Source organism: Rana temporaria, chromosome 3 (genome assembly GCF_905171775.1).
Source record: "Rana temporaria chromosome 3, aRanTem1.1, whole genome shotgun sequence".
In the NCBI taxonomy this organism is placed as follows: domain Eukaryota; kingdom Metazoa; phylum Chordata; class Amphibia; order Anura; family Ranidae; genus Rana; species Rana temporaria.
This window is the reverse complement of record NC_053491.1, coordinates 26,831,719-26,845,530: the sequence shown is the minus strand read 5'-3', so window position 1 is coordinate 26,845,530 and position 13,812 is coordinate 26,831,719. Positions and strand designations below refer to the sequence as shown.

Here is a 13,812-nt window from a genome sequence, read left to right as displayed (position 1 = left end):
CGATTAAAAAAAAACTAGCCGATTCCCCTAGACAAAATGAGCATCAATCTAAGGGTAAAAAATGTTATCTATGGGTGAACCTCCACTTTAAAATCTGACTTCTAATTTGTTGTGAGTTGCATTGTGTTTTTTTTTATATTGGCCTTAAAAAAAACTTTTCTGGGCTTGTTCACACTAGGTACAGTAAACTAAAAAATTATTCAGTGCAAGGAAGCATTTGTTCTCTATGTACCCTATGCACACCTTACATGTGTGTCGATCTGCATTGCGTAAAAATGCACCATACTACTACTACTATTATTATTATTATTGTAATACACGATTTATATAGTGAGTGAAAAACTTGTAAAGCGCAACACATGCAAACTGAATCGCCTCTGGGCGCCAACAGTTTACGCAGCTCTTTACAATGTATAGGGGGGACAGCACAATTGCAGTGCAGTACAGTTCAATACAAAAGGTACAGGACGGCCCGGCTCGTAGCACTTACGTTCTAAAGGGAGGGGTGGTTGTACAAAAGGTAATGGCTGCGGAGAATGATTTGATGGGGGTGGCTCGGGGACAGTTGTTAGGTGGGTGTGGGATAGGCTTCCCTGAATAAATGAGTTTTCAGGGATCCCCTAAAGGTGGACAGGGTAGGGGTCGATCGGATATACTGGGGCAGGGAGTTCCAGAGGATGGGAGCGGCTCTGGAGAAGTCCTGAAGGCGAGCATGGGAGGAGGTAACAAAGGAGCTAGAGAGCAGGAGGTCTTGGGAGGAGCGGAGGGGACGATTTGGGCGATATCTGCAGATGAGGTTGGTGATGTAGATGGGGGCGATGTTGTGGATGGCCTTGTATGTTGTGGTTAGCGTTTTGAATTTTACATGGTTGGGGTAGGAGAAGCCAGTGAAGGGTTTGGCAGAGAGGAGCAGCAGTCACGGATCGGTTAGTGAGGTGTATTAGGCCTCGTACACACGATGGGTTAAACCTATGAAAACGGTCTGATGGACTTTTTTATCAGTCCAAACCGATCTTGTGTAACCTTAGGTTAAAAAAATGAGAACTTGCTTTAAAATCTAACCTATGGATTGGTAACCGGTAGGTCAAAACCAATCGTTGGTATGCAAAAGCATCGGTTAAAAACCTGCGCATGCTCAGAATCAAGTCGACGCATGCTTGGAAGCATTGAACTTCGTTTTTTTCAGCACGTCGTTGTGTTTTACGTCACCGCGTTCTGACACGATCGGTTTTTTAACTGATGGTGTGTAGGCGCGACGGACCATCAGTCGGCTTCATCGGTTAACCTAGGGCAACTGTCCTTCAGACCGTTTTCATAGGTTTAACCTATCGTGTATACGAGGCTTTAGTCTAGCAGCAGAATTCATAATAGACTGAAGGGGGGATAGCCTGCTTAAGGGTAGGCCATTACGGAGAGAGTTGCAGTAGACAAGGCGGGAAATAATCAAGGTGTGAATATGTGCATTTCTTTGCAGGAAAAAGCCCAACATTGCATGATCAATGAACCACGGCAGGGCACAATGTGCTGTTGTTCCTAGAGTTTGTTTTGTATCTTCTGTTGCGGGAGGCTTTTCATATTTTCAAATCTTTTTTGTTTTCATTTTTTATACTCCTATTGATTTATATTCTATTGTTTTTCCTCAGATCACAATAATCTTCAAGAACTTCCAGGAGTGTGTAGACCAGAAGGTCTACCAAGCTGAAATGGATGAGCTTCCTGCAGCTTTTATAGATGGATCCAAGAATGGTGGAGATAAGAGTGGAGCAAACAGCTTGAAAATTATTGAGAAGGTTTCTGGGCAGCACATAGAGATTCAAGCCAAATACATTGGGACTACCATAGTGGTTCGACAAGTCGGCCGCTACCTAACCTTTGCAGTGCGTATGCCTGAGGAGGTGGTGAATGCCGTCGAGGACAAAGAAAACCAGGGACTTTACCTTTGTCTTCATGGCTGCCCTCAGAACCAGCAAATTGACTTCCGAACCTTTCACACTCAAACCCCAGAGACTGGCTTGTTGAGACGCGGGCCACCATTTACTCCTCAGATGGCAGGAGCCAAGTGTAAGGAGAAGCTTCCAGTAGAAGACCTCTACTTTCACTCCTGTGTGTTTGACCTCCTTACTACAGGAGATGTGAATTTCACTCTAGCTGCTTATTATGCCTTCGAGGATGTAAAGTTACTACACTCCAATAAGGACAAAATTCATCTGTATGAAAGGACCACAGACTTGGGGCCTGGCAATTCTGCTCCTCGGTTAGGCCTAGAGGTGGTCAAGCTAATCGTGGCGTTGGTGTTTGTTTCAGTGTTGCTGTAAAGTTATGTTTACCGTGTAAATCTTTTCACATTTGTGGGATGATTGCGGAGGTGAAGGCCTAGCTACTCAAGGTGTATTTGTTTCTGTGAAAGCACAAGTTCTAACACCTGTATGAATAATTTATTTAAAGTGTTCAACAACTTGCTAAAGGTACACCTAAATACTTTTCAACACCAAGGAGTTGACAACGCTCCCTTCGGGAGATCTAGCGCTTCTGTGTTTGCTCTAGCGCGAGACATCTGCCATTGATCCAAAGCGTAAACACCATTTGATGGCCCTCGTAGAGTAGATGTCTTTAAACAGGTTTCTTCTTAATCCTTTAGAATTTTGGACTCTAGGAGAGAGAAATTAGGAGTCTTTTAACCTTGTTTATGCATCTCTGACACAAAGTAATCATGGATAAGATGTCGCTTATCTGTTAGATTTGCCTGGCGGAGCATTCGTGCGCCATACCTCATGTGTTCAATCAACAGTTTGAAGTTGTAGAGGGGAAACAAATATTCCTCTCTCTGGTTTCTTTGTGGTACTGCCAGTATCATGGTGGCTGTGAAAATTAGCGTTTTGTGAATGTGGCTTTTGTGATCCATAATAAGCTGTAAATGCATGAACAATTTAGGGGGTGCTCAGTCAGTATCAGACGACATAATAACTGAAGCACATATGGGAACATGCGTCTCATTGTCAATTGTGAAAGTGGCCATATTTCGCATTGGCCACAACACTTAACCTTGCAGAACTATGGGTAAAGACCAAGGGAGATGTTGCAGCTCTGACATGTTAACGCTAGACTTGGTTTAAACTTAATATTTTATTGAGTAATGGTCTTATGTCACATAGGACGTAGGACCATAGGTTCTAGTGGACCAGATCTTCAAAGGAAGACTGGTTGATATTGCCCAAGTCTTCATTTGGTTTAAAGAGGTTGTAAAGCAGGGATGGCCAACCAGTGGCCCGTGGAGCCCTCTGATGTGGCCCATGACCTCCTGCTCTGGAATGGCGGGTTGGCATGCAAAGATCGCTGGTTGCCGACCCGCCATACCGCAGCATCAGTGTTGTGATATGAAGCTGGTGGTAGAGGAAGAAAGCGGCTGCGGAGCAGAGCCCCATAAGCCGATGCTTCCTCTACAGCGCCGGCTTTTGCCACAGGTGGAGTCTATGGCAAAGTTCAGCTAGCCCGCAGGATAGACACGCAGCACATCAGTGTGAAAGCAGTCTTAGGACCTTTTCACACGATCAGCCCGACCGAATGGGACCCTCAATTCACCTCTACAGAGCGACAGATGTCCGTTTACGCCCGTCTACCTCCAACCCGAAAAACATTTGTCCCCTTTTAGCTGGGCGGATCGGAGGGCCTATAGAGTAGCCCGTGACCTGTCGTCCGCGCCGCTCATTGTGGCCCGTGACTGGTTACCAAGTTGCTTAAGTGGCCGTCGCTCTTCAAAAGGTTGGGCACCCCTGTTGTAAAGGTTTGTTTTTTATTTTATAAATAGGTTCCTATTAAACTAGTGCATTGTTGGTTCACTTACCTTTTTCCTTCAATTTCCCGTCAAAATGTTTTTTCTCTTTGTCTGATTTTCTCACTTCCTGGTGCTCCTCAGGAAGCTTGCCCCCATCATCCAAGCCTGTCTGGCTAGGGGTTAGTCAGTGTGCTCGCCCCCCTCCCTTGGGGCTACATCTTCTCCCCGCAGGGATGTAGTCCCAAGGGAGGGGGCGAGCACGCTGACTAACATCCAGCTACAATGGCTCGAATGACGGGGGCAAGCTTACCAAGGAGGAACAGGAAGTGAGAAATTCAAAGAAAAAAACATTTTGAAGGAAGATCGAAGGAAAATGTAAGTGAACCAACGATGCACTAGCTTAAAGAAACCTATTTAGAAAATTAAAAAAACAAACCTTTACAACCCTTTAACCTTGCAGAACTATGGGTAAAGACCAAGAGAGATGTTGCAGCTTTGACATGTTAACGCCAGCCTTGGTTTAAACATATTTTATTGAGTAATGGTCTTATGTAGGACCATAGGATCTAGTGGACCATATCTTCAAATGAAGACTGGTTGATATTGCCCAAGTCTTCATTTGGTTTAAAGAGATTGTTAGACCCGGTTCACACTGGGGCGACTCGTCAGGCGACGCAACCGCCTGACAAGTCGCGTCCCATTCTAGTGAATAGAACCGTTCTAATAGGAGCGACGCAAGTCGCTCCGACTTAGAAAAAGGTTCTTGTACGACTTCGGGGCGACCTGCATTGACTTCTATACAGAAGTCATTTTGCAAGTCGCCTTAGAAGTCTTCTTCAGGTCGCCTGGCCGAGTCGCCCCCGAAGTCGTGCCGCCCCTGTGTGAACCGGCTCTAAAGGTTTTGTTTTATATTTTCTAAATAGATTCCTTTAAACTAGTGCATTGTTGGTTCACTTACCTTTTCCTTCGAGGAAGACTGGTTGATATTGCCCAAGTCTTCATTTTGGTTTAATTCAGTTTCTAGTGTATGAAAGGGACAATGTGGTTTTTATATGCTACACCTTTTTTTTTCCTTTTTTATATAGTTTTTATTCAGCTGTAAAGCTTCAAATGGGGAAAACCATTGAGTTTACACTATGATTAAAATCTTGGTCAACTAGTTAGTTTTTAAAACCAGAACAGATTAAATCTGTGGAATGTCTGCGTTAACATTTCACCAAGTCGAGCTGTCACTATTACGGGAGAACATTTATGGGCATTTTGGTCAAGGTGCATGCTTTTCCCATAGCTGCAGATGTTGCATACTGATAAGAGCTTGGAGGAACTGATCCACAGATACCGCTATCAGCGCGGGGTCAGTACTATGAGCGCTCAGCCTACCACGGTGAGACCGCCTCTAGGGGCGAGAAAAAGCGGAACCCTACAGCTTGTTATATTATGGTTATAAATCCCAGAATGTTTTGCATAGCAGCCTGGTCTTTAAACCTGTGATCATGGTACACACCATTTACTGGTATGACACTGATTGCTAAAGCAGAAGTAAAGTGTAAATATCCTATAGTAGTCACATGTAATGCAAAGAAATGCAACTTGTGTTGGATGTAATTTATGTTGTCTATAATATGTGGAGAGTTTGTGTTTTTTTTTTTAATAGCTTCACTGTACATAGAGATGTAATGTGTTCAGTGTGTTGAGAAAAAAAAAAGAAAAAAAAAAACTAGATGTGGAAACTACTTTATTCCCATTAGATTGAATTTTGACCTTCCTGTTGTACTGTGTAAACACTAGAACTCTCATGGGAACATTTTTAACTTCTTTTAACCAGATACAGAAAATGTTATGGCAGCTGTGACTTTCTATCTACCGGTGCCATTTCACACACTTCTGCCCCTATTTAGTGGACGGCACCAACATTCTTGTCCCTTTTATTGATTGAATTTAACACAGCTGAGACATTAAACGTAGAATATTTCATATAGTAACAAAGTATGGCAAGCTGAATTCTCAGGAACCTTGGTTCAGACCACACTATGGGGTTCCTCTATAGCAGTGATGGCGGACCTTGGCACCCCAGATGTTTTGGAACTACATTTCCCATGATACTCTTGCACTCTGCAGTGTATTTGAACATCATGGGAAATGTAGTTCCAAAACATCTGGGGTGCCAAGGTTTGCCATCACTGCTCTATAGTGTGTCAGAAGACAGGATGGTCTTTCAACCGTTGATGTTTTTCTGTATATTTTTGGGTTCCAAACAGATCTCGGCAGCCACATTTTTTCTCATTTCAACAGCAGGAGCTCCACTGTGAAAACCGGCCCGAGGATACTTTTTATCTGTTCCAGTGCTCAAACATCTTGTTTCGAACAGAGCTATCTTCACCTAAATATGGAGGTAACTCATGGCACACTCCTAAAATCTACTAAATTCTTTGTTTACAAACTTTTTTATTTGGTACAAAATGGTGGTACAAAAAGCAAAATGGCATACAAAAAAAGAGTACACATAAGACAATGTCCAGGAGTAAAAAAATAGACAATAGTAAACTATACAAATCTTATGTAACCTCTACTAAATTCTGTTGGAGCGTAGGCGATAGGTTTCCTCCATATTTAGGACACTTGTGAGAAGAAAGGAGCTGCCCTATGGCATGAATAGTGGTTAGGTATTCCCATAAACACTGGCATAGGATGCAGTAAACACAAGGGGTGGCTCATGCTGTGTCCTATTAAGAACTGGGTGAAAAACCAAATGGGAAAGTCCTTATCTAGACAAGGCCTTTTTGGCTTTGTCAACTCTGGGCTCCAAAAGTTTTATTGTAAACGTGGTTTCACTTCACCAATCCACTGCTAAAAACCATGGTTAGTTCATTATGAATAAAGACGTGGACACATCCCAAGAACCATGTAACCGTTGAACCTAAAAATTTAGATGGGATCTTGAGTTTCTTTGGCACTGCGATTGACTCCAGTGGCTATATATCTGTGACTAATTGGAACTGGCCAACCAGCTCTTGGATACCCAATGAGTTTGCTAACTTCTACTATGAGGCCCCGTACACACGTCCGAGAAACTCGACGGGCAAAACACATCGTTTTGCTCGTCGAGTTCCTTGTGAAGCTGCCGAGGATCTCGGCGAGCCAAGTTTCCTCATTGACTAACGAGGAAATGGAGAAAATGTTCTCTATTTGGCCCGACGAGATCCTCGTCGGTTTCCTCGGCCGAAAGTGTACAGACGACCGGGTTTCTCGGCAGAATACGGCTCAGATCGAGTTTCTGGCTGAATTCTGCCGAGAAACTCGGTCGTGTGTACGGGGCCTCAGATTTAAACCGCTAGTGGTACTAAAATCTTACACTGCTAATGGAGCCCTGTCTGTCCTGGCAATGTTTCTGTCAAAAAGGTCTTCAATAGTATTGGGGACCCACTCGTTGCTGGAGTTGCAAGGCATCACATTTTACAGTTGATTTAGAACAGTATTTCCCATGATGTTACCCCAGCACTTTGTTCTCCAAAGGGCAGATAGTTCTGTGCCTTCATTAAATTGGGGGTTCCATATAGTTGTTGCGATGTACGTTGTCCTAGCTCCTTCTACATGCTAGTGATTAGCACAGCTGTGTTTCTCCAGCCATTAAACAGACGTTGGTGTCTGTCCTTCGAACATTGTCTAGTGTAGCTTACTTCACATTGTAACTCTATGGGTTAAGAAGGAAATAACTGCTGGTGTATCAATGTTTAGAATAAGTGAAGCACTTTATTGTGGTTGTGTTAAAAAGAAATACCTGGTTAAATGATGCCAAGATAGACCCATCTAATATAGAAGTAACGTACTTTTACAGCAAAAGGGAAAAAGAAAGCAAACCTGTTTTTACTTCTCTTCATACACATTGACTCATGTAGATAATGTAAATTATTTATTGAAAAACTGCAAGTAAAGGTTTTTATCATTGAGTCTGAGTCTGCGTTGTTCATTATAAAAAAAAAAAGACTACCTAAGAAATGGAGTCTCATTTGCACATATCCTGCCTTTTTCATTTGATGCTCTTAGACCAGTGGTCTCCAAACTGCTTGAATTTTTCTGACCCATGGGGCATTGTTCCTCCTGTCACCAACAATGGGGTCATCATTTTTGACACTAACACCACCCACTGACACCAATGATGGGGTACTATTCCTCCCACTGACACCAATGATGTGGTTACTATTCCTCCCACTGACACCAATGATGTGGTTACTATTCCTCCCACTGACACCAATGATGGGGGCATCAGTTTTTTACACTAACACCACCCACTGACACCAATGATGGGGTACTATTCCTCCCACTAACACCGATGATGTTGTACTATTCCTCCCACTGACACCAATGATGGGGTACTATTCCTCCCACTGACACTGATGATGGTGTACTATTCCTCCCACTAACACTGATGATGGTGTACTATTTCTCCCACCGACACCAATGACGGGGTACTATTCCTCCCACTGACACCAATGATGGGGGCATCATTTTTGACACTAACACCACCCACTGACACCAATGATGGGGTACTATTTCTCCCACTAACACCGATGATGTTGTACTATTCCTCCCACTGACACCAATGATGTTGTACTATTCCTCCCACTGACACCAATGATGGGGTACTATTCCTCCCACTGACACCAATGATGGGGTACTATTCCTCCCACTGACACCGATGATGGAGTACTATTCCTCCCACTGACACCGATGATGGGGTACTATTCCTCCCACTGACACCAAGGATGTTGTACTATTCCTCCCACTGACACCGATGATGGGGTACTATTCCTCCCACTGACACCAATGATGGGGTACTATTCCTCCCACTGACACCAATGATGGGGTACTATTCCTCCCACTGACACCAATGATGGGGTACTATTCCTCCCACTGACACCAATGGCGGGGTACTATTCCTCCCACTGACACCAATGGCGGGGTACTATTCCTCCCACTGACACCAATGGTGGGGTACTATTCCTCCCACTGACACCAATGGCGGGGTACTATTCCTCCCACTGACACCAATGGCGGGGTACTTTTCCTCCCACTGACACCGATGATGGGGTACTATTCCTCCCACTGACACCAATGATGGGGTACTATTCCTCCCACTGACACCAATGGCGGGGTACTATTCCTCCCACTGACACCAATGGCGGGGTACTATTCCTCCCACTGACACCAATGGCGGGGTACTATTCCTCCCACTGACACCAATGGCGGGGTACTATTCCTCCCACTGACACCAATGGCGGGGTACTATTCCTCCCACTGACACAGATGATGGGGTACTATTCCTCCCACTGACACCAATGATGGGGTACTATTCTTCCAACTGACACCAGGAAAGGAAAATTACGGTAGGTTATATGATCCAAAAGGAAATGGAAAAGGGAGAAGTGTGGTCAGAAAAGGGAAAAAAATATATACAGTGGCCCATTTGCACCACCAAAAAAGGGGGTTGATTTACCAAAGGTAACTAGACTGTTAACTTGGAATTTCACTTAAAGGTAGTTCCCCTAGCTTAGTTGAATGAAATTGCGTTCTGCTGCCTTCTATCATCCAATAATGTGCAAGCAAAATTACCAATTTTTTTTATTATTGAGTCTGAGTCTGCGTTGTTCATTCTAAAAAACAAAAAGACTACTTAAGAAATGGAGTCTCATTTGCACATATCCTGCCTTTTTCATTTGATGCACTTAGACCAGTGGTCTCCAAACTGTGGCCCTTTGCTTGAATTGTTCTGACCCATGGGGCATTGTTCCTCCTTCTGACCCCAACAATGGGGTCATCATCTTTGACACTAACACCACCCACTGACACCAATGATGGGGTACTATTCCTCCCACTGACACCAATGATGGGGAACTATTCCTCCCACTGACACCAATGATGGGGAACTATTCCTCCCACTGACACTGATGATGGTGTACTATTCCTCCCACTGACACCGATGATGGGGGTACTATTCCTCCCACTGACACTGATGATGGTGTACTATTTCTCCCACTGACACCAATGACGGGGTACTATTCCTCCCACTGACACTGATGATGGTGTACTATTTCTCCCACCGACACCAATGACGGGGTACTAGTCTTCCAACTGACACCAGGAAAAGAAAATTACGGTAGGTTATAGGATCCAAAAGGAAATGGAAAAGGGAGAAGTGTGGTCAGAAAAGGAAAAAAATATATACAGTGGCCCATTTGCACCACCAAAAAAGGGGGTTGATTTACCAAAGGTAACTAGACTGTTAATTTCGAATTTCATTTAAAGGTAGTTTCCCTAGCTAAGTTGAATGAAATTACGTTCTGCTGCCTTCTATCATCCAATAATGTGCAAGCAAATTTTTTTTATTTCGCTTGCATGTGATTGGATATTATTTTGCAAAGTCAATTTTCATCGCATTAACGTAAAACAGCTGTGAACAGCTTATTTGCCTTCAGTAAATGTACCCGAATGTGTCCATTACGACCAGAGACAGCTAACGCTTGCAATATTGGATCTACTCTTGGAACGTTCCACCTTGATATATTCATAAGTGAAATGAATGGACAATATTGCCTTGTTTCCACTGAATGGAACGGTTCGGGTCAGTAGATTTGGAACGGTTTAGAACAGACCGGTCTATTCTCGTGAGCGTTTCCACTGCAAATCGGACCGTCGAGACCATACAGGATTTAGAAAAAATGCCCAGCGCGTCCACCAATCAGTGGAATGTATTGCATCTCCGCCCTAATGGAACCGTTCCATTTTCTATGGCCCCACATCTGAAGCAGGACCCAGAATGGTCCGGTACGGTTCGGTTTTATGGCACACTTTGATAATGGAAACACCCGAAATAGCATACCGAACCGAACCGCTCAGTGGAAACGAGCCATATGTGAATATAGGGGAGGTGGTCCTGGTGGCTTTGTGGAAGGAGCTGATGGGTTATACCAGGAGACTTGGGTACAGGTTAATCCCCATTAACACATCGATTGAGTTTACTTGTAAACTGAATAATTTACTGCACAATGTACCTATAGGATCCTAACATTCAGAAGTTGGCAATAAACTTTGCCATCATTCAAATTATACTGCATTAACAGGAGGAAGGAATATTAGATTTAGGGCACCTTTAAACTAAGGTATTGCAGTAATGTACATAAAAAAAATCAGTTTTTATATGGATTGCTGCATTTCACATTGATACACAAAACTACGTGTGAGGCGTTGTGGTGACATTCACGTTCCATTTATTTTGAATGGCACCCCAACACACTACAATGCACATACATATATGTCAGAACACCGCAACGTGCCACTGTGAATCATCTGTGTATTGTGCTCCATGTCTCATGAAAAAAGAAGTGTATTAACGTACACAATAAGCAACACACACGTGGTAACTCGCCACAAAGCAGTCTGGAAGAATCCTTAACTATTTGGCCGCCCCAGTCATTTTTGCATAGCTCAATGCATTATTTTTTTACTTTATTGCTATCACATGTGATAACCTAGTGAAGATGACAGGTTCTCTTTAAAAGGCACCAGGGGTCTATTGGACCCCTAATGTTATCCCTGCCCACTGTTGAATCTGATAAAACTTGGCTCAATCAGCTTCTTTCCCAGCCATAGTGGTCATGGTTTGGCAGCTGAATCCGAAATGCTCATTGCTGAGCGATTCCAGGTTCATACTTTTAGAGGAGAGATTGGTGAACATATGTTGGCTCATCTCCCGATGCTCTACATCAGGGATATTCAATTAGCGGACCTCCAGCTGTTGCAGAACTACAAGTCCCATTAGGCATAGCAAGACTCTGACAGCCACAAGCATGACACCCAGAGACAGAGGCATGATGGGACTTGTAGTTTTGCAACAGCTGGAGGTCCGCTAATTGCATATCCCTGCTCTACATCCTAACATGATGATTTCAGGTACCCGATATAGAAAAAAAAAAAGCCAAAGCTAGCGGACTTTACTGGTAGCAGAGATGGACTAAGGCTGAGCCAAACATTTACCCCCCCCCCCCTCCAGGTTCGGTTCGCACCAGAACTTGCGAACAGACAAACACACACACACGTTGAAGTCTATGTGTCTATGTGAAAGTGCTCATCTTAAAGGCTTATATGCAAGTTATTGTCCTAAAAATACATGTCCCCCCAGGGGACATGTATTGATGCAAAAAAAGTTTCAAAAACTAAAGTTTTTTCGGGAGCAGTGATTTTAATAATGCTTAAAGTAAAACAATAAAAATGAAATATTCCTTTAAATTTCATACCTGGGGGGTGTCTATAGTATGCCTGTAAAGTGGTACAGTTTTCCCGTGTTTAGAACGGTCTCGCAGCAAAATGACATTTCTAAAGGGAAAAAGGTAATTTAAAACTGATCACAGCTGTAATGGATTGTCAGGTCTCGGCAATATAGATTAAAATCATTGAAAAAAAAAAACGGCATTGGTTCCCCCCCAGTCCATTACCAGGCCTTTGGGTCTGGAATGAAAATTAAGGGGAACCCCGAACAAAAATGAAAGAAATTTATTGCGTGGGGGTCCCCCCAAAATCCACGCCAAGCCCTTATCTGAGCATGCAACTTGTCAGGCCACAGGAAAAGGGGGGCGAGAGATGGGGGTGCTTTGGAGTCACCTGCAAAGCACCTTGTCCCCATGTTGATGGGGACAAGGGCCTCATCCCCACAATCCTTGCCCGGTGGTTGTTGGGGTCTGCGGACGGGGGGCTTATCGGAATCTGGAAGATCCCCCCCCCCCCCCAATGTGAATTGGTAAGGGGTACATTGGTTGTTGGGGAGGGGGGGGACAACTACTCCATTTAAAAAAATAAAAATTGTGACAGGGTTCCGCTTAATATCCATACCACACCTAAAGGGCCTGGTATGGATTTTGGGGGGACCCCCATGCATTATTTTGGTTTTGGGTTCCCCTTAATATTCATACCAGACCCAAAGGTCCTGGTAATGGACTGGGGGGAAACCCATGCCCTTTTTTTTTTTTTTTTCTTCTTCTTCTTCTTCTTCTTCTTTCAATGAGTTTTATCTATATTGCCGAGACCCGACCATTCATTACAGCCGTGATCAGTTTTAAATTACTTTTTTTTTTTTTTATATATAATTTTGCTGCGGGACTGTTCTAAACCTGGGACTTTTATGGTAAATATAACAGGAAACCTGGAACAAGATGATTATATTCAGCATCTATACAGATTTAAAAAACAATGGCCTGTTGAACAACTTCTTATAGCCGTGTCACAAAAGGATATATAGAATTCAGCCTCTAGAAGATCCATGGTCTCCAAACTGTGGCTCTGTTTATTTCTACTGATGCCAGTAAAACTTCCACTCCCGCTGGCCAAAATCCGCCCCCCCCCCCCTAAAGGACAAATTACTGGCCCTTTGTTTAGAATATTTGGAGACCCCCTGCTCCAGATGATACATGCCTGTAAGTAACATAGTGTCAAACACTGGCATAAGAATTCCTTCTGTCTCATGTGTTAAACTGCCCCAATAAACCAGATCATCTCTCAAATGTACCGTATTTATCGGCGTATACCGCGCAATTTTTTCCCCTAAAAAAATTCCCTAGGGGGAAAATCACAGGTGCGCGCTATACACCAATAGCGTACCTTGGGCTCGGAGTGGAACGTGCACTGCCGAGTACCGCCGGAATTCACGAGCCGTCTCTCCTGTTTACTCGGCTCTAACGTCACACACACAGTCCCGCTTCCGCCACCGGCATTGGACCAGTGTTCTATCAATCACAGGAGCTGGTCCAATGCCGATGGCGGAGGCGGGACTGTGTATGTGACTGCCACAGGATGAACAGGAGATGACGGCTCGGTGATTTCTTCACTCCACGAGAGAAGGTGAGGCTGCAAATGGGCACATAGGCTGCATCTAGGCAAATAAAACTTCAGGGCACATAGACTGGAGCTGGGCACATAGGCTGGAGATGGGGCACATAGGCTGCATTTAGGCTGGAGTTGGGCACATAGGCTGCATTTAGGCTGGAGCTGGG

At 44.0% G+C, this 13,812-nt stretch overlaps 1 protein-coding gene across 1 annotated transcript in view; it reads left to right on the top strand.

The window, feature by feature from the left end:
- The window catches only part of RGMA (repulsive guidance molecule BMP co-receptor a), a 105,045-nt gene extending 101,756 nt beyond the window's left edge, over window positions 1–3,289 (top strand). Inside the window, exon 4 of the mRNA XM_040342361.1 lies at window positions 1,644–3,289. Coding sequence (XP_040198295.1) covers window positions 1,644–2,315 — 672 coding nt within the window. The 3' untranslated portion in view covers window positions 2,316–3,289. The remainder of the gene's footprint in view (window positions 1–1,643) is intronic.
- Window positions 3,290–13,812: the final 10,523 nt, after the last annotated feature.